Consider the following 22,357-nt stretch of genomic DNA (forward strand, 5'->3'; position numbering starts at 1 on the left):
ATCCATTAGTTTAAAATAAATGTGTAAAGAATTCTTCATCAAATGTGATTCATGTATGCGAGTATAAACGATAGGGCAAAGTATGTGTCCACCTGCCTGCCCAGCATCTTGTTCCCATATCATGGGTAGTAATATGAAACGGATCCCATCTTTGCTGCTATAACAGAATCTACTCTTCTAGCAAGTTTATATCAAACGTTTTAAAACAGATATGTCTGTCCTTTCTAACCGGATAGCTCCAAACTTCAGATACACTATAAATCAGTTCTGTAGCTACAAACGTTCCTTTTCCAGTATATACAGTATATTAGGTGTAATATACAATACATTAATATTGGCAGCATTACTGGCAAGCAATATACTAACCAATGCCATTTGTTATTTAATTCCCTATCTTTATTCATCTAAATTCCATAGACATATATCAGTTATATACATTAACAAGTTAAACACGGAGGCTTCCTGACAAACTGGAGCTTATTCAGCCTCCTTTCCAAAGATAATGATGCCGCTCTGTTCATATGACTCCATGTCACAGACGGAGCAGCAGCACTTACATACAGAGGTCACATCTTCATCTCTGGAAATAAATCTTCTTAATATGTCAAGGAATGTGAGCTTATAAAATTCAATGGCTTTCCTGAAACCCAATCCAGTGACTGACAGAGGCTTCTCCCTTTATTAGAAAAGAACCAGACTAAGGAATCCTAATTCCCAAGGGCAGAAGTGCTGGAATGTTAAACATTTCTATTACTTGGATGAAATCAATAACCTGCTGGAAAAACGTGATGGCGGTATAGAAAAACCCTCATGTCTGTATGGCAGCACCATAGGTCAGGGGATCACTGGCAGACTGGAAGGAACACTAATTGATCAGAAGAGGACTTAAGCTATATGAGAACAATCAATTTACTGATATATCATAAAGAAAACAGAGCAGAAATCAAATTGCCCCTTTCAAAGAAACCCCCTGTGTAATAAACCAACCCTTCTCTGTAAACCTGAGACACAGACAGCAGCTGGAGAAGGGAGGAGTTTTACTATGCAGAGAACTCAGTGGGGGTCATCTATCAACAGTGGGCAAATTTGCCCATGGGCAGTAACCCATGACAACCAATCAAATGGTTACACTCATTGTTCTTCCTGCAGCTGGCTGAAAAAAGGTAATCAGTGATTGGTTGCTATGGGTTACTGCCCATGGGCAAATTTGCCCACTGTTGATAAATGAGCCCTAGTATGTCTTATTTTGTATATATCAGGCTGGTATAATAAAACAAAATGTACAATTCTGCTATACCTTTGTATCACTTTTCATATTTGGGGGATATTTACCCCTTACAGATTAAAAATCTAGCACAAGATGCAGAGGACAGTGCTATCATACGTACTTAATGCCTGCCATCTTCTGTACCTGGAGACCCATATGCCTTCCACCTCCTGCCCCCTCGGGAAAGAATAATGGTGAGCAAAGAGCTGTGCATCACAGTGAATGTGGCTCTGCTTGCAGAGGGAGCAGGAAAGGGGAGGCAGGTGGGTGCCCCCTGGTACAGAAGATGCTGGGGAACCCTGTACTAACACTTGCCTGAAGATGCTGGGGAACCCTGTACTAACACTTGCCTGAAGATGCTGGGGAACCCTGTACTAACACTTGCCTGAAAATGCTGGGGAACCCTGTACTAACACTTGCCTGAAGATGCTGGGGAACCCTGTACTAACACTTGCCTGAAGATGCTGGGGAACCCTGTACTAACACTTGCCTGAAGATGCTGGGGAACCCTGTTCTAACACTTGCCTGAAGATGCTGGGGAACCCTGTACTAACACTTGCCTGAAGATGCTGGGGAACCCTGTTCTAACACTTGCCTATCTGAACTCTGGGAATCTAAATAGCTACTTTGGGAGAACCAAATATGGAGATACTGCACTTTAAACTATAACACAACAGGAGAGCGATGGCACCTTCATAGAAGCTATATTTTATTTTCCACATCATTCAGTCCTACAATATCACAGCTTTTCTAAAAAGGTATTTCCATGGTGGTCAATACATAATTTAGAGGGATATATAGTGAATACACACAATACCTAGTACATGGTCTAATGCTATAGGTGCAAATTAGTACCTGCTTTGGAAAATCATGGACAGTTTTGCATGAATGGTACCACTTGCAGTGTGTAAATGCACTTGGAATCAATGCAATTGAGCATGTGATTCCCTAGGTGCCAAAGGAACCCTGGCAGTGAAATCTTCCCAAGAACTGGTTCCTGGGCTTCCTTGCCTCAATAGCACTTGCATTGGCATCCATTCCCTTTATCTTCAGAAAGGCAGGCTGACTCTCAGCTGAATGTCAATGCACCGACATGTACTCATGCAACTGATGGTAACTTTTCTTTTGTCTAATATACACAGTTGGATTAAAAATGTAAAATACCTCCCTTATACATAATAACGGCATAAACCCAGAGGATACATAGTTACATAGTTACATAGTTAGTTACATAGTTACATAGGGTTGAAAAAAGACCAGAATCCATCAAGTTCAACCCATCCAAGTAAACCCAGCACACACAACCCACACCTACCAATCTATACACTCACATACATAAACTATAAATACACCCACTAATACTAACTGTAGATATTAGTATCACAATAGCCTTGGATATTCTGATACATATAGAGGGAAAAGTGCTTGGTACATGCAGAGATGCAGGACTGGGATTCAAAATAGTCTCTGGCATTTTAAGTACAGAGGCCCAAACAGCTCCCCCACCAGCCCAATAAATAGTGACTGTCTATGGCATCTTACAGCAGCCCCTCTGGCATTTGCCAGAATCCACATATCATTAGTCCGGGCCTGACGAGATGATATTATATCAGTTCCGGCTTTCCTACTGCCCATTGCACTTGACTGTTCCTGCAATCGATACTTATATATGATCTTGTTACTCAAAGTGCCATAGTGCTCAGAGGATAATACAATTAACTCTTGTGCATCCGCACTGTAATGTGCCTCTAGCAGCATCTTGCAGGGGTGCCAAGTGGGCCTGGCTAAGTCCAGAATGTCATTCCATTCGCTGGCATTGCCACTTATTCATGCGTGGCACATAAGATCAAGAGCTGCTCCCGAGGAATTCCCAGAGCCTCCCACAAGTGCAACCCCTTAGTTCTATCACTATTATACTCACATTGCTAATAAGAAACAGAGGAGCCATTCACTTGAACAGAACACATCTTTATCGGTCCAGTCTAGGTGCATGCAAAGATAGGTGAAAAGATTTGTCAGATATTTTCAATTCTAAGATTCTGAATGCATCCCTATGGCCCAGTGGCGTCAGACATATTGACTTCAAGCTCTTTGACATCCAAAATGAGTGCATGGCAGGGTTGTAAACATATGAAAACTTTTGTATATCTATATAATTTAATGTTTTCCCTTAATAAATTCATGTTTAATTGTACTTGTAATTTCCTATTTGTTACATTATCATCCAGTCATTTCACTTTTTTATTCTGACAGCTAATTTTTCTGGTGACACTAATGGAGATGTCGATACTAGCGGCCCTTCTATCAGTGAGGCTCACACTGCATCTGGATGGATAATCTAATCCTTGCCCCCGGAGGAACTGTAATTGGTTTATATTCTAAGGATCATTATGAATCATTATTCCCCGGGTATGAGAGCGGCTCCAACATACCTGTCCTTTCCATTTTATTCCTCTGCAATCAATGTCCATTTGTTTTAATGTAAGGAAAAAAATACAACCAAGAGGAACCATCATGTCCTTATTTTCCTATATGAAAGCCTGAAATAAATATCTTCCCTAGACACCAATAGCACAGGGCCTCTAATGGGCAGAAAGCTTAGAAGAGAATGTTACAATAATTTGTTTGAGTTGAATTTCCTTTAATGGAAGCACAGTAAATATTTGTCCTAGTGAGACAATAGCAGCTTTCCTATGAGAGCTATATGGCAGCGCCGTTAGTCTCCAGGGTTTGTATAAAGCCCCTTTAGATGAAACTTCCCTCCAGAGTAAAGGACAATGCTGTCATCAAGTGTTATGTCCTCAGCTTCCTCTGAGTATTCACTGTATGTTTTACAGTTTTTAGTAACGGATCATTCGTGTGACTTCTGTTTTTGTAGCAAGAATGGGGAGGAAGGGTGAGTGTCCTGGGTTCTGGGCTGGGGGAATATGCATACAATACTCCCTCTGTCCTATCCAGTGCAAGTCAGTGCATTAGCATTCTGCCAGCCATCGCAGGATTCTTACATCAGATGTAACAGGCGCTATTGTTTTTCTTCATCCCACTCTCTTCATGTTACCTGATAGATATGTTGTCCTTGCACCCCATCTAGTGGCTGAAATCAGGTAACACACTCACCTATAGGTGCCACATAGAAGGAAATTACAATTTGGAAAAAACAAAAACTTTTTTGGTTTATGATTTTTACCGCTTTTAATGCGCTGATAAGTAGCTTGTACCAACTTTGTTTGCCCATATACTTGGTTTTACAGAATATATATATATATTTTTTTTTTCTTATCATATATATGTATATACTTATCTTACTATTCAGTCCCTCTCCTATTCATATTTCTATTCATCTAACCCACTGCCTAGTTACTAAGGTAAACAAGACCCTAGCAACCAGATAGCTGTTGAAATTCCAAACTGGAAAGCTGCTGAACAAAAAGCTTAATAACTGAAAAACCACAAAAAGTAAAAAATGAAGTGAACTGCAAATTGCCTCAGAGTATCAGTGTCTACATTATATTAAAAGTTAATTTAAAGGTGAACAACCCATTTAAGGGGATGCTGCAGCCTTACTATTAACAGCAGGTTTAAAGATTTTAAAAAGGCTGTTCACTGATTACATTTTTGTGAGGGGTTTACCTGTCCTTTAATGGTCGTTCAAGAAGCACTGGCATCCAGGGTCATCATAAATGATGCCTGATATCTTGACTACGGTTGTAGATACAGGGCTCTCAATAATGTGCAAGTTGGGTTTTTGGGTTTCAGGATGCCTGCATGCTTCCACAACCTGCCCCTCATGTATACAGTCCTGAGCTGTATTTATGCATAAAGCCTTGCACCTGTGAGTGATATATCACCCTTTTGGTGTCTGATTTACTAACATAGCACCTGTGTTAGTCAATCAGCCCCTTGATCTGAAAACCTTATACCTATACATAGTTACATAGATATTTTGAGTTGAAAAAAGTCAAATGTGCTTCAAGTTCAACCTCACCAAATGCCCCCCCCCCATTATATATATATATATATATATAGTGGTTTAATTAATCCAACTATTCAGTTCCTCACAGGAACTTTCATCAGGGTGTTCCTGTGAGGAACTGAAACGTCGGATTAATAAACCACCATGTAAGGATATTTTGTGCTGGCTATCTCTGTATGTACATTTGTATATTTTACTGCTACAGCACTGAGGCGTCAACCTTTTCTGTGGAGTGCTATCTATACTGGAACTGTATATATATATATATATATATACACACACATTCAATAGTAATGTTGCTCATCCTACAATTCTAAGGACAAGTTTGGGTGCACAAGACCTGGTTGAACTATATATCTAAACTTTCTCAGCACTCCTAAAATACAAAATGGCACCATAACCTTGTACTTATTGACAGTGAGCCTCATTGTCCAGTTTGCTGGCCAGTTTTCCAGTTCAGTCAGATTGCTCAGCCGAGTAGCAGCTTCCTGCATGGAACGTATAGTAACTACTTTCAATGGGCGCCTCCAGGACATTAATAAACAAATGACACAGACCCCTGTGCTACATACTCAGATTGTAAGCTCTGCGGGGCAGGGACCTCCTTCCTACTGTGTCTCATACCACATGGCACTTATATATATATATATATATATACATATATGTATTTATTGTATTTATTTATTATATCACTTGTCCTCCCTGTGTGTAATTTTGTATTCTGTAAGATTGTACAGCGCTGCGTATCCTTGTGGCACTTTATAAATAAAGTTATACATACATAGATACATACATACAGGACTATACAGGCCTCCCCCCAGCCACTCATATGCACTCTCATAACTGTAATACTTAATGAAAATACCTTTATTCCAGTGTCAGCAGTCCAGGCTGAAGGAGAGACTTACAACACAACAAAGTAAAGAAGTAAAAGAACAAAATACGATCTAGAATCTTAATACAAAGATTTTAAAATACAAATACTTCTGTTCATGCAACACATAACTGGTATATTATTTACTAGTTATGTTTACTGGCATGTTAAACTTCCACATAGATGTATAAAGGTTTAATTAGTTTTATTTATTTATTATTTATTTACACATTTATTTAGTTTTACTTCTGCAGATTCTATGTCTGCTTGATGCAAACCCCAGAGAACTCTGCCCACTTATCCTGCATACAAAGAAATGGACAGTTGGTTGGTAACAACAGTAATGGCAAAATAAAACCTATACCAAATGATCAAAACACAGCATTTCTCTACTTTATACAAAAATAATTTATCTTCTTTACACAAAACAGTTTGCCAATGAATGTGCCAGAAAAATGACATTATTGTAAAATAATTAACGAAAAGAATGCATCTCAAAGGTTAAATTTCTACAAAATATATAAAAAACAGTGTGCCTTAATGAGAAAAAGAACAAACATATTATTTTAGGGGGACTAGTACGTACATTTTAGTTTCAAAACAAATGAATGTAATATTGCAAGAACTTTTGCCATTTTCATTTAGTTTTTTTCTAGTTTTAAAGGGGACCTATCACCTGAAAAAAAGAATTCCAAATCCATCATATTAGCTGAGCAATATAAGCTTTACTTACACTATATAAATCATTTAATTTTTTTTCCCTTCAGTCTTGGAATTTACAGTCACATATTTTGGGTACACTGTTATTAACGCAAGCTTTGTATCACCCCAAGATCTTATGCATTTTCCATTTGGGTGATATCTAGGAAGTGCTGAATGGGAAGTTGGCAGGTCCCCTTTTAGCAGTTTTTAAACTGGTAATATAGTGCAACTGCGCCACCTGCTGCACAGTTTATTAAACTGACTCAGTAATGGACTGGGGTGTCCTGCACCCATAGGGGTTCCACCCCCGCACCCCAGTTAGGAGCTGCTACACTCCATGTCAACCCCCTTCCCCCCCACTTCGTACCGCACATCATCCTTTCGGCTGAGATTGGAGGGGGATCACCTGCATGTACTGGTGGGGGGAGCAGGCTTTGGCCACGGGGACTGCTAGGTTTTTTCCTGGTGTACTGCCGGCCCTGTTCCGACCCTGAACTGACTACAGTCAGCTGAAAATGAATTTTGTGAAAAGGTACTTTTTGCTCTGCTTAGAAAATGAAGTTAAGTTGAAGTAAACAGAGAAAAGTCCTCTAATGTTTCGCTGGTCAGTTTTAAGCAGAGCAACATCACATGACATGTAATCAGTGAGCCTAAATGAACAGCAGGTGGTGCTGTTGTTTCAAATTCATTTTATTAAGTTTAACAACTGCTAATTTAGTGAAAACTAGAGTAATTAATAATACACATTGAAAAAGGGCTTAGATGAGTGCACCGAGCCATTTTACATTCATGCATTTGTTTTGAGTATTTATATTTTCTTTTAAAAAAATGTGGCCAAAGTGATAATAATGTAACCCCCCACTATATTATATTAAATATAAAAATGAATCCCATACAATTTATCACATAAGGTACTTTACACTATTTTTGAAAGTGAATTAAAATTGCAGCCATGATGAATAACGATGGAAAGAAATAGGGGCAGCTTTATCAGTGATCCTTATCCAGTGATCAGCTCCATTTCATCAATAATAATTACTGATATCTATGACCTATTTATAGCAAATTTGTTAAAAATTTGTTGAATTGTGTCTATCACGCTGGAAAGTGCAGTTTATGCCTCCAGGAAAGTAGATTTTTTTTTCAGAAAAACATTTGATCACTGCCCCAATGCTCCTATACGATCTCGGCCAGTTCTTTTGGCTGGCCTTGCATAACAAATCCTGAAGGCTCAGATAATGATAGATACTGATTTTGTGAAACATTTATTAAGCTGATAAAAGTCAATTTATTTGGCAAGTTGGAGCAATTCCATCAAACTGCAGGATTTCCAGATGAACCTCAGATAAATGTGCCCCTATATCAAGTCCAGGTATTTGTGTAGGAGGAAGAGACATGTTGGCTGGCGCTGATGATCACAGTAGGTCATTGCTCACTGTATGAGGCAGATAACGTAGATTGCGCTCCGCTATTTCTCTCTCTCGTATGCGCCGGGATTTGTTCAACTGACCCGATCTGGATGAATGTTCTGACTTAGAACTGTGGCAGCGAGAAGAGACCCGACGTTTCATGTTCTGAGAGATGGAGCGGTGAAGGTTCTTCATGGATGAAGATGCCGCCATGGTCTTAATCCAAGAGTGTTTCATTGCATCCGATGCTGACAGCCGGTCATTGGAATCGACAGTAAGCAAACGGTCAATAAAGTCCTTGGCGAGATTGGAAACATTAGGCCATGGCTGAAAAAGAACAAAGAAGGAAAATCTATGAGATACAATGGCAAAAAGTAGCATTTAAGCAGAAGAAATGGAGAATAATAAATAGGGAACCTATAAAGTACCAGCATTGAATGGCATAGACTCACACAGCAACTGCGTTTTGTAGTCCTAAAATCTGGAATAGCTTTTGTTCAACACATGTAACATAATAGGAGGGCTATAGGAGGAGAAAAGGCAGAATTTGGCCAGCCTAGCAGAGAGTCAATGGCTGCTTATGCAGGGCTAAAACTTCAAATAAACTTGCAATAGGAAAGAGAAGGAAAAGGTTTATCACTGGGGGTTGCCCCATGACCGAATAGTGTTTCATGTAAATGGAATGAAGCCAGAACTTAATTTCTTTTAGAAATGCTGTGTAATGATTTTAGTACCAATTGCCAATAAGTTTTTGCTAATAACAGAAATCTGTGAATATTCGTTTTAACAGGTTACAATGTCCTAGAAATGGGTTGAGAATCCTACAGCATAGAAACCAATACAGTTCTGTTTCATGTATTTAACACAAGAAGGTAAAAATGAGATCGGTGCTCCATCCGAGTTGTTGCTATAGACTCCCCCCCCCCATGCCTGTGTGTGTTTATGAGGTTAACCTCAGCTTTATATATAAATATATATGAGGCAGTTAGTACAGCACTAATAACTATTTGGAATGTTTCCCAATGATTTATTACAGTTGGTCATTACAGCTATGCTCTCCCATGGATGGCTATTTGTAGAATAGCCAATACTTCTAAAACATTTGACCTTTCTCCATCTTGCAATGCATAATTTATAGTTCCCATGCATCTGCTCCTCCTTACTTTTCCATGTGTCTTATTCAGCCCCCCCATGAGTTATTATTAGTGCCATGCTTCAGCTGCAAAAGTTGGTTCTACCCCAGCACCCACTGGTTCAGTTGTCTGTATGACTGGTGCTAAAGTGCCGATGGAAATACTACTACCTACTGTGAAATAAATTACATTTTTTTAACCCTTTCATATGTCTCAAAACTTTCAAAGAACCTGAGACTTGAAGCCAAGTGATTCCTTGGCCAGATATCTCACACCTTTATTGGCAGCACTACAGAGATTTTTCCTATTCAGTAGTGATTAATGGGGACAAGAGACAAGCAATGCCTAACTATATTCTCTTTAAATCTAGCCCACAAATCTGATTGGCAAATAAGACAGTTTTCATTGGATCTTGTAACCCCTAGCAACCACATATGAAAGCAAACATCTGACTGGCTGCTAAAAGCTACAAGATCTGGTGCTCTTTATTAAATATTTATCCTTGAATGCTAGCTTAAGAAAAGATCTCAAATATGCTTCAAGTTTACATTTTTCTAACAAAAAAAGGTTGCATACTAGCAAGAATCACATTGTTCCATTCATTTTCAGTGAGGCTGAAAAACCTGAATGCTTTATACCCTTGTGGCGCTTTATAAATAAAGTTATACATACATACATACATACATTTCTGCCAGTTGCCAGGGTGAGTAGGGCTTGTCATCAAAAATGTCCTGATACAGGATGGAAGAGATGGGAAGAGAGATGGTTCATAATTGATGTCAGCTGCTACCCCAGAGGAGCTTACAATCTAAGGTCACACACTAGAGTCTGTTTCATCAGATACCTGTATGTTTTCAGAGTGTAGGAGGAAACCCGCAGAGATACAGTGTCATTTATGTACCGGTGCCATTGACAACTTTTTTTCCCTTTGCTTACTTCTTTCCTTGCTGAGTAACTTGCTAGAAAAGCCAGAGGTTATTCTTTTTTATAGATTGCACTGGGTGTGAGAAATAGGAGTAGGGTAGCTAGTTTGCGGCCTTAGCTCCACCGAGGGGATTTATTAAGGACTGGATTCCTGGGTGCACTGCCCAAGAGTAGGGACCTAGGGGTAGAAGTTGTCCTGCCTAGGTTCCACATGAGAGGCCTGAAAGATTGGGGTGACACTTTTGAGAGACTACGTCCCCTGATGGGTAATTCCTTTCTGAAGAGAAAAGCAAAGCAACTGTATCCTATCACTTGTGCCTAATTATAATTCTTGTGAACAGTTCTGTTAATAAAGAAGTTACTGGTTAACTCTCAGAACCACTGGAACCCATTTAAGGATCTCAAACTGAGAGATATAGTTCTACAATACCATCACTATAACACAGGCAGGGGTCCACTCCTGAAGATTGAGAGTCACATCATTTACTGACAAATCAGTCTCTGGAGCAATAAGTATCTCCATGGAAAGGAACAGTAACATCTGAAAATGAAAGTGCTGTAAAGGATTGACAATATAATGTACTGTTGCCTGCACTGGTGTGTTTGCTTCAGAAACAATACTATAGTTCATTTAGGGGGCAGCCATTGAAGCACATGATACATAATAGATAACAGATAAGCTGTGTAGAATCCCATTGTATACAACAGACCGTATCTGTTATCTGCTGTATAACCTGTGCCTTTTCAATTTTTTAGCTTCTTTATATAAACTAAAGCAGTATTTTTGAAGCAAACTCACCAGTTGTACCAGTGCAGAGCAACACTATATTATATTATAATTACTGTTCCTTTATCGCCATATTGTAATAATCAATCAGATCTGCAGCAGGCAAAACGCAGCTGTATGCTGGCACGCTAGTGCAAAAGCTGAGTCTAAGATATCATTGGAAATTGCTGATTTAGGGATATTGATTCTAACAATTGACCATGACAGGTACTGTATGTATTTTGAAAGAAGGTGATGGCAATGAGACATAGAGAGCAGCCCCCTGCTAACATTCCCACACTGAATATAATTAGATTACAGATTGCATTGTGCATATATGTACTTATATAATGGATAGGGGAGAGTATGATACTGAGTATGAAGCAATAAGGCAACTATGATTTATATGTATGAATGCATATACACAGAAAATGTATAGAAAATAGGCACTAACACTAATTTTCTGGCTACTTAAAATAAACACTTTCCCAGTTTCACGGGCCACTAGCTCTGAAATGTGACAGATCGGTAACTCCTTTTACTTTTATTAATGGTAATAGTAATATTAGGCTGGATACTTACATCACCCATATAGCTATATTTGCCTTTAAGGATCAAGCGGTAAAGCCTTGTACGGTTCTCATCTTCAAAGGGCATGGATCCACTAAGTAATATATAGGTGATGACCCCCAGGGCCCACATGTCCACTCCATTGCTGTATGGTCTCCTTAGAATAATTTCAGGGGCAATATATTCTGGGGTTCCACAAATGGTCCTCATTGACCAATCTCCTCCCTTGTTACCAGAGTTGGCTAAACCAAAGTCAGTGACTAATATCTTTGAGTCTGCTCCTGGATGGTAATAGAGGAGATTTTCTGGCTTAAGATCCCTGTGTGTTATGCCCAGTCCATGGAGGTAGCTTATTCCATCCAAAACCATCTGCAGAACCTTTGTGGCATCCCGCTCAGTAAAAGATCCTTTGGCAATTATTCTGTCAAACAGTTCTCCTCCGGTGGCAAGCTCCATCACCATGTAGACTCGGTCACGAGCTTCAAACACTTCGATAAGCTGAATGATGTAGTGGTGGCTGACCCTGCGGAGAATGTTGAGTTCTGACTCACAAACCTCTCTGCCTTCTTTGGCGCTTGTTTCAATCATCTTAATTGCAAATGGTTGCCGCGTGGCTCTGTGCTCCACTCTTACAACTCTACTGAAACTACCCCTGCCTATGAGAGCCTTGATATCATATCTGAAAGAGAAAAACACCAGTTACATTACAGAAGGGAACACTGGCCATGCCCTGGGCTCTGCCCAAAGTGAAAAGGTAAATTTAATCTTGTTTGGTCCAAAATTGAGCAAAACAGTAGACAGTCTACCTAATATATCTAAATAATATTTAATAGGAGGACTGAACAGCTTATGGAGAAGTTGGCCCTACAGTTGCTTTATACCAGAGCTTCTCAACCTGTGGGTCGGGACCCCTTTGGGGGTCGAACAACCCTTTCCCAGGGGTCGCCTAAGACCATCGGAAAACACATATTTCCGATGGTCTTAGGAATAATTTTATGGTTCTGGGTCACCACAACATGTGGAACTGTATTAAAGGGTCGTGGCTTTATACCATGATAGAAATCCAAAGAAGATTTATATGATCCATGTGTGAAAGCTTGGGATTTATAATTGCACACTGCATGCAGGATATGTACAGCAGCAAGTTTGGAACAAGAATGGTGTGTCTAGGCTCACAAGCCCCCTGCCTGTTGTGTTTAGCTCAGATCTAAAGACTCAGACAAGCTGAGAAATCTTAATTTGAGGAAAATTCACACCAAAAAGTAGCTGCAATGCAGATTTAGGACTTGGAAACATGTGCAAGCCTAGGCTTGTGTGCCCAATAAGTAGATCACATATTTCTGCTGTCATTAGTCAAGTCCCTTCATGGCTCCATGATTTTCAAAGAGGTAAAAAATAGGTCTGAGTTAAATGACCTGCAAAATCTTTACGTTCTGATTTGATGAGAGAAGCGTATGGTAAATAGATAATCGCTTCATTTTCACAGAGAATACATGCAGGACAATGCTGTATGCACATAAAGGTAAATATTAAAAATGAGCATATTTTTAAAGCTTTGAACAAGACGTTCTACATGGAGTTGACAACAAGTCTAAGGTTTTCTGACGCACACCAAACAAAAATACTTTTAGCTAAGGAGGCCCTGATTAAATGTTGCAGCCCAAAAAAGGACTTGAATCCAAAATGCCCAATAGACTAGCTAGAGCCATTACTGTTGTTGTGGGACCACAAGCAAAACAGATATTGTAGCCTCTCTGTATGAAGTTGGACTCATCACAGATTTATTTACCAAACAGGCCAGAAGTTCAGGCTCCGAGAGGAAACTAACGGCACATTGGTCTGATTTGGGCACTTTTATTTATTGGTATTTATAAAGTGCCATCACATTTCCGCAGCACTTTAGAGAGATTATACATCATTCACATCAGTTCCTGCCCCCTAAACTGGAGCCTAAACTAAGGTCCTATCACATTCATACACATATATATGGTCAATATCCTCAAGAGCCAATTAGACTACCTGTATGGTTTTAGAGAGTGGGAGGAAACATTAAGCAACATATTAAATTAGCCCCAAAAAGTGGTGTTCAAGCTCCACTGCAATCCCCCAACAGCGCTTATACCAGCTCTTGTCATGCAATACATGTCTAATAAAGCAAAGGAAGTTTTTTGAAGTGCTGGTACTAACAGTGCTGTTTAAGCGTTAAGAACCTTAACTCAGGTCGAGCTTTACCTGGGACAGTGTAACTGCCTTCCTTGGTAACTTTAAGAACTGAATATACATTTTTTTTAACTAGAAATTCAGTTTTTCTATTGCACTCTCTGCACTAGAGAGGAATGGAGGTGGTTGGAATGGGATCTGCTGCCTCAAGGGACAGCACACAGAGAAATTTCCCTGGGTACTTTCACTGCTCAGGCAGTGTTAGTCAATGCCAGACTGCTTTAGCTACTTTAATGTCATTTTAATGTTTTTGGGGCCGAGGAATGTAGAGTACAGCCCAATGTGCCTTTACCCTTACAGCTACAGAGGGAGATATCTGTGGAGCAGGGTTGGACTGGCCCACTGGGAAGTATCCCAGTGCAACTTGGCTCCAATCCCATGGTGGCACTGTAGTGCGGAGGCTTGGCTAAAGCTATAGCCCTGAGCAAAGGTCAGGAGTGAGGCACTGGTGATCCTAGGATGGGATCTATAATGATTGCGGGCAGGCCCTGAAGGGATGGGTTCCTGGTAGTCCTAGGGTAGGACTAAAGTACTTCAGTCAGACACAGCTTTGGAGCCATAAGGGACTGGGGAAGTATTGGTTGCCCTCATCTGCACCTCACTAAAGACAGTTCTGTTTATGGCCGTATTACCTGGTGTGTGTATTCTTTAGCTATGAGGTCCAGTTGCATCTTAAGGAGAGTGGATTTTCTTGGCAAAAATTACTCAACTTAAGCCATCCCTCGTGAGATGTAATTAGACCTGCCAGTTTGCCCTTTTGAGAGTGAATCTTCAGTAATTGATGGGTAATGTAATGAAAGTCCCGAAGTTTATAATAGGTCTAGTAACCCATAGCAACCAATCAGGTGTTTCAGGTGACCATTTAAAGGTATCTGCTGATGTGTTGTTAGACCTAGTGCAAATGTTATTACAGTATTTCGGCTGGCAAAGTTGCCAAGTGACATCATTATTGCTGTATGGCAGTGATCTCCAACCAGTAGCTCGTGAGCAACATGTTGCTCCCCAACCCCTTGGATGTTGCTCCCAGTGGGCTCAATGCAGGTGCTTATTTTTTAATTCCTGGCTTGGATGCAAGTTTTGGTTGCATAAAACCCAGTGTAAAGCCAAACAGAGCCTTCTATAGGCTGCCAGTTCACATAGGGGCTACCAATTAGCCAATCATAGCCCTTATTTGGCTTGTTCAGGTACCTTTTTCATGCTTGTGTTGCTCCCCAACTCTTTTTACATTTGAATGTTGCTCACGGGTAAAAAAGGTTGGGGATCCCTGCTGTATGGAATAATCCAGTTGTTTGGCCTGTTTAACAGAAGAGCTAACACAGGCAATAATCCAGTGCATCAGCCTGAGAGACTGGCGTGCCTCTCATGCCCAAGTGATATCTTTATAGGGGGAGGGAAACCATCCATGTGGCCAATAATTAACTTGCCCATTGCCAAGCTGCGCTGAGTAAAATGAGGGCAATATATGCAGGATAGTCACCTATAGCAACCAATAAGCAGCAAGCATTTGCTAGTCAGCATCTGTGTGTTACCAAACCACAATTTGCACCTTACTACACAGTTACACAGCAAAAAATACATTTATGGCTGAGCAGGTATATAAGGGGTTTGCAGAGTACCAGACAGATGGGCAATATCAGTGTAAGAAGAGCATTTGGAGATTTCGGTGCTATTTGAAAAATCCTGGTGGGCCCGGCTCTAGTGGGCCCTTTCCGATGCTTCCCCTGCCCAACCGCTCCTGCCCTGACGCGTTAAATTTATGCGCTCAGGGGAGGACGTCAGGTGGAGGGCCCTGCGAGGGCGGTTAAGGGGGCCCCTGCGGGAGGGGGGCACCTGCAGGGCCCCTGGGGCGGGAGCCCCGGTGGGCCCTTCACCCCCCAATCCGACCCTGGCCCTGTACATTTAATTGATGCTTCTGCATCATTAGTGTTTTACAAAACAATGACAGTAATTGATTAGAGAAATGCCTATTTCTTCCAGGCATGCACTCTAGCACTCCCGGCAGTGCCAGGGCTAATTTAAGGTAGAAAGCGTATGTATCCAGTACCTGAGGACCCCTGTTTACCAGTAAATGTAATTTAAGAAAGGGCAAATGACATGTATTTCATTGTCTAGCAAATGCTTGATATTACTTAGCCTGGAATGTTGATCCTATGGCTCTCCAACTGCAACTCCCACCATCCCACAAAGATTTTTTTCCCTGGTGTGAGCCTAGCCCTGTGCATCCCTGACAGATAAGGCTATGAAAGCCCCCAAACACATGATTGACAGAATGGGCTCACCTTGCAGTAACTCTAGGGTCAAATTTGGCACGGTATCGGGCCACTTGGCTCTTCTTTGATTGCAATTTGTGTTCCTGGTCCTGTGCCCGGCAGGGTTCCTCTTGGAGACCCCAGAACTCCTCCTTGCACTGGGAAGGCTGGCTGCAAAACTGCACAGGTACCATAGCTTGAATCAGCTTCACATAATAGGGATTCTTCTTCTTTAGTGGGGGCTCCATGGGCTCCGGGAGCACCTTGCTGCTGACTCCACAGCCCATGTCAGGACTCAGGAGGATGGGATCCCAGAGAGGACAGACAGGGGATCCATCCCAGACCAGGGTCCAAGGCTCAGTGAGAGTGACTAGAAACCCTTCCTGCCCACTGGGCAGAACTAGTGAGAGGCTGAGAGCTGGGACATGCTGTATAACTGCCTGTGATGTCAGCAGCCGGGGGGGGGGGGGGCAGCTCGGTGCAACAGGTCTCAGCATCTGCTTCTCTCTTCTTATTTGCTCACTAGTGACAGGCACAGACAATAGGGGTCTGACACCAGGGTGCCACATTGCACAAAGTACTGCAGTTTCCTCTGTAACAGCCCCATTGCTATAACAAACAGCTGTGGCTTTTGGAACTCCCTAAATCACTTAAACACTCCTTCCCCGGTAACCTATTCCTATCCTTGATGGCAATACAACCCAAATTGCCCCTTTTCTTATTGCCATTATGAGTTACTAATATTCCAGTGTCTTGCAGGAGAAACAAAATTATGTGAAGTCCCTTTGTGACCCCAAGATCAGTTTAGGACCAGATATAATGGACCGCAAGCTCTGTGGGACAGGGACCTTACCCTTCTGTGTACTGAAGAAACCTAAGCACTTAAGTGTTGATTTATTTATTGTCGCTGTCTAATTTATTATTAACTGTACACCTGATTGTGTTAATGCCTTGTAAAGAACATTGTGTACATTGTAGTTTTACATAAACACATATATATAAATCTTGTTTTTACTTCTTTCTTCTCTTGTAGTAGTAAATGCGCTGTATCTATCATGGGGCCCCATTTGTAGTTTCTGACTCATAGGATCCATAAGAATCCCTGCTGTAGATCTGCTCACTCAGAGGATTCAGCTACAAACCTAAAGTGAAGTCTTGTGGTGCTGAAGTCACTAACTTTAGTATTTATGTCATTAAAACTTCTCCCTGGTTTCTAGAATCAGTGGCACCCTAGCAACCAGTCAATCAAAATTAATTCACAAAAAAAGACTACATTAGTATTGTGGTATAATACTTCTGTCTACATTGCATTGTACCAAAAATTAACTTTAAGGTAAACTGCCCTTTTTAAAGGAACATCATACACCATGAATTGCATTCTGAATAATAATTGGAATAATTGATATATCTGCCCTCATCATACTAGGGATTGCAACTATGTCCTCTAATGTCTGTGTTCTTGGCACCCCTAAACTATACCTAGATATGGCTACTGCCGCAAAATACATAGAACAGGAATGTGACACTCTAACCTGAGGTCTTTCATCCTAACATTGTAGATTTTCAGGAGATTCTGGGAGTTGTAGGTTTCCCAGGTCTATGGTGTACTAGTTAAAATAAAAGTTTGCTAATTGGAGCAGGAAGGCTGTGATCCTTAAAGCATTAAAGTTCTGGTAAGGGGTGTTATCACATAAATTATTGTAGTCCCAAACCCTGGCCCAAGTGGAGAATATGACTCCCCTTTATCTATTATCTATAAGTCAGTGAGATAGGAGACAGATTCAGATGATATGATCATTGGATAGATGATAGTAACATAGTTAGTAACATACATAGTAACATAGTAAGTTGGGTTGAAAAAAGACATACATCCATCAAGTTCAACCATAATGCCTATATATAACCTGCCTAACTACTAGTTGATCCAGAGGAAGGCAAAAAACCCCATCTGAAGCCTCTCTAATTTGCCGCAGAGGGGAAAAAATTCCTTCCTGACTCCATGATGGCAATCGGACCAGTCCCTGGATCAACTAGTACTAAGAGCTATCTCCCATAACCCTGTATTCCCTCACTTGTACTGAGAGCTATCTCCCCTACCCCTGTATTCCCTCACTTGTACTGAGAGCTATCTCCCCTACCCCTGTATTCCCTCACTTGTACTGAGAGCTATCTCCCATAACCCTGTATTCCCTCACTTGTACTGAGAGATATCTCCCATACCCCTGTATTCCCTCACTTGTACTGAGAGCTATCCCCCCTACCCCTGTATTCCCTCACTTGTACTGAGAGATATCTCCCATACCCCTGTATTCCCTCACTTGTACTGAGAGCTATCTCCCATACCCCTGTATTCCCTCACTTGTACTGAGAGCTATCCCCCCTACCCCTGTATTCCCTCACTTGTACTGAGAGCTATCTCCCATACCCCTGTATTCCCTCACTTGTACTGAGAGCTATCTCCCCTACCCCTGTATTCCCTCACTTGTACTGAGAGCTATCTCCCCTACCCCTGTATTCCCTCACTTGTACTGAGAGCTATCCCCCCTACCCCTGTATTCCCTCACTTGTACTGAGAGCTATCTCCCCTACCCCTGTATTCCCTCACTTGTACTGAGAGCTATCTCCCCTACCCCTGTATTCCCTCACTTGTACTGAGAGCTATCTCCCCTACCCCTGTATTCCCTCACTTGTACTGAGAGCTATCTCCCCTACCCCTGTATTCCCTCACTTGTACTGAGAGATATCCCCCCTACCCCTGTATTCCCTCACTTGTACTGAGAGCTATCCCCCCTACCCCTGTATTCCCTCACTTGTACTGAGAGCTATCTCCCCTACCCCTGTATTCCCTCACTTGTACTGAGAGCTATCTCCCCTACTCCTGTATTCCCTCACTTGTACTGAGAGCTATCTCCCATACCCCTGTATTCCCTCACTTGTACTGAGAGCTATCCCCCTACCCCTGTATTCCCTCACTTGTACTGAGAGCTATCTCCCCTACCCCTGTATTCCCTCACTTGTACTGAGAGCTATCTCCCCTACCCCTGTATTCCCTCACTTGTACTGAGAGATATCCCCCCTACCCCTGTATTCCCTCACTTGTACTGAGAGCTATCTCCCCTACCCCTGTATTCCCTCACTTGTACTGAGAGCTATCTCCCCTACCCCTGTATTCCCTCACTTGTACTGAGAGCTATCCCCCATACCCCTGTATTCCCTCACTTGTACTGAGAGCTATCCCCCCTACCCCTGTATTCCCTCACTTGTACTGAGAGCTATCTCCCATACCCCTGTATTCCCTCACTTGTACTGAGAGCTATCTCCCCTACCCCTGTATTCCCTCACTTGTACTGAGAGCTATCTCCCCTACCCCTGTATTCCCTCACTTGTACTGAGAGCTATCTCCCCTACCCCTGTATTCCCTCACTTGTACTGAGAGCTATCTCCCCTACCCCTGTATTCCCTCACTTGTACTGAGAGCTATCTCCCCTACCCTTGTATTTCCTCACTTGTACTGAGAGCTATCTCCCATACCCCTGTATTCCCTCACTTGTACTGAGAGCTATCTCCCCTACCCCTGTATTCCCTCACTTGTACTGAGAGCTATCTCCCATAACCCTGTATTCCCTCACTTGTACTGAGAGCTATCTCCCCTACCCTTGTATTTCCTCACTTGTACTGAGAGCTATCTCCCATACCCCTGTATTCCCTCACTTGTACTGAGAGCTATCTCCCATACCCCTGTATTCCCTCACTTGTACTGAGAGCTATCTCCCCTACCCCTGTATTCCCTCACTTGTACTGAGAGCTATCTCCCCTACCCCTGTATTCCCTCACTTGTACTGAGAGCTATCTCCCATAACCCTGTATTCCCTCACTTGCAAGAATCCATCCAGCCCCTTCTTAAAGTTATATAATGTATCAGCCAGCACGACTGATTTGGGGAGGGAATTCCAGAACTTCACAGCTCTCACTGTAAAAAATCCTTTCCGAATTTTTAAATGGAACCTCCCTTCTTCTAAACGGAGTGGGTGCCCTCGTGTCCGTTGGAAGGACCTACTGGTAAATAAAACATTAGAAAGGTTATTATATGATCCCTTTATATATTTATACATAGTTATCATGTCACCTCTTAAGCGCCTCTTCTCCAGTGTAAACAGACCCAACTTGGCCAGTCTTTCTTCATAACTGAGACTTTCCATACCCTTTACCAGCTTAGTTGCCCTTCTCTGGACCCTCTCTAACTCAATAATGTCCCGTTTGAGCACTGGAGACCAAAACTGAACAGCATATTCTAGATGGGGCCTTACCAGCGCTCTGTAAAGGGGAAGAATAACCCCCTCCTCTCGTGAATCTATACCCCTTTTAATACAGCTCAAAACCTTGTTTGCCCTTGCAGCTGCTGCCTGGCATTGCTTGCTAATATTGGATTCAATATTGGGTGGTTCAATGATAGATTAAGTGAGACTGATTGGACACAAAGTGACCCTTACAGTTATTGATATCTGTGTTGCTGGGCAAATAACCCACGTGCCACAGGTATGTAAGCCTGTAGCAATGCTTATAAGGTCCTGGACCAAGGGCATCTCTGCCATACCCTAAATCTGGCCCTCATAAGATACTTGGAAAGTGGCAGGCAATTCTGCACTGAAACCAAAACTTCAAATGGTTTAGCCAAATATCTGGTCAAACTGGGGCCCATTGGAACTCTGCACATTACAAACTAATAATAATGGGATGAAAGGATCAGAGTTAGGTTGGATGCTTCCCTAACATGTAGCTTTCTGTGTGATATCCAAATAGAGGCAGGCAAGCCGTGTTTGTTGGCACCAAGCTGACACTCAGTAGCCCTGTTGATTCCTAGGGGCGCACATCAGTTTCAGTGTCACAAACAGGATATGGGGCTCAGTCCTTTTATTAGAATTGTAAATGAGTTGGGCCTGTTTGTCTTTACATTGGGAAGCTGTCAGATCCTACTGTGAGCCCATGTTTGGGTTTCATCCTCCTCCCCTACATCAAGCTCTCTGGATCAGCCTTAACTCAGTAGCTCACTAACTGGGCTGCCCTTAGTAACATCAGGGTCCAAGGAAAACAGACTTTGCAGGGACCCGATGTATGCTTTTGGCAGCTCATATGTTGTTGAACTGTAACTGGACTGGTAACACAGATATAAAGAGTTCCCATTGGCAATTTTTACAGCTGAAAATGTCATATGAACTAACTAGCACAGTGATAAAAAATAGAAAAAAAACACTACTAGTATATACAAAGTATGTGTGTCACTGGAGAGGGGCAATGACAAACACTCTACAATGTATGTGTACTGTGCCCGGTACTAGTGATGAGCAAAATTTTTCAGCAGAGCTAGATTAGCAGCAAATTTCCGCGTTTCGCCATTGGTGGAGTTTTATAAAAAATTTGCTGCAGAAAAATTTGATGTGCGAAATTTTTTTTGTCACGCATCATTTTTGGTGTTTCTCTAATTTTTCAGCAAGCGCAACGGGACAGATATTACTACCTGGTACCCATTGCACTGCATATGTTGCTGTAAAGGGAAAGCTACTGCTTTCCCTTAACATCCTTTAGATCCGCTCTCGGGTTATTGTGTGATACAAACAGGTATTTACATAGCATTCATATGCAGGACGCTTGCTGATCATTAACAAATGAATAAAGGCATATAATGTGTAGCAGTACTCACAGTCTGAAGGGTAATAATAATTTGCAGTTATAGTGATCAACATAGGTAACTCTTTTTGTCACATGGTGACACTTTTCTCACCATGTTTGTATCATGTATTATAATAATGTCTGAATTGAGTGGGCTACTTCTACATCTATACTGCTTATTTATAGAACACTGGGGGGCGGCTGGGGCAGCTCCAGCCAATGCTTGCTGATCAATAACTATAAACAGCTGCAGGGATTTTAAGTTCAGCAAAAGCCGTCAGGCAAGCAAATTGTTACCACTGTTTTAAAAAATATAGCCCTTCTTATTAGCAGAATTTGTCCATCTATTCAACTATCCATTTAGATTAAAATTTTCAATTGGGCTTTATGTTTAATTTTGTATAGGTTTTCAATTATTTGCCTTTTACTTGTGACTCTTTCCAGCTGTCAAATGGGGGTCACTGACCCCAACATCTAAAATGCAATGCTCTGTAAGGCTACAATGTTATTGTTATTGCTACTTTTTTTTTACTTATCTTTCTAATCAGTCCTTCTCCTAATGAAATTCCAGCCTGTAATTAAAATTAATGGCTGGTTGCTAGG

At 41.6% G+C, this 22,357-nt stretch overlaps 1 protein-coding gene across 1 annotated transcript; it reads right to left on the reverse strand.

Moving 5' to 3' along the window:
• Positions 1-6,046: 6,046 nt before the first annotated feature.
• Positions 6,047-16,484, reverse strand: pskh2 (protein serine kinase H2). Its single transcript, XM_002939157.4, has 3 exons — positions 16,118-16,484; positions 11,631-12,297; positions 6,047-8,552 (listed from the first exon to the last, which is right to left on the reverse strand). Exons 1-3 carry the CDS (start codon positions 16,372-16,374, stop codon positions 8,232-8,234), a joined length of 1,245 nt encoding a protein of 414 aa, XP_002939203.3. The 5' UTR covers positions 16,375-16,484; the 3' UTR covers positions 6,047-8,231.
• Between the last annotated feature and the right edge of the window lie 5,873 nt (positions 16,485-22,357).

The sequence above is a fragment of the Xenopus tropicalis genome, chromosome 6 (genome assembly GCF_000004195.4).
Source record: "Xenopus tropicalis strain Nigerian chromosome 6, UCB_Xtro_10.0, whole genome shotgun sequence".
NCBI lineage: Eukaryota > Metazoa > Chordata > Amphibia > Anura > Pipidae > Xenopus > Xenopus tropicalis.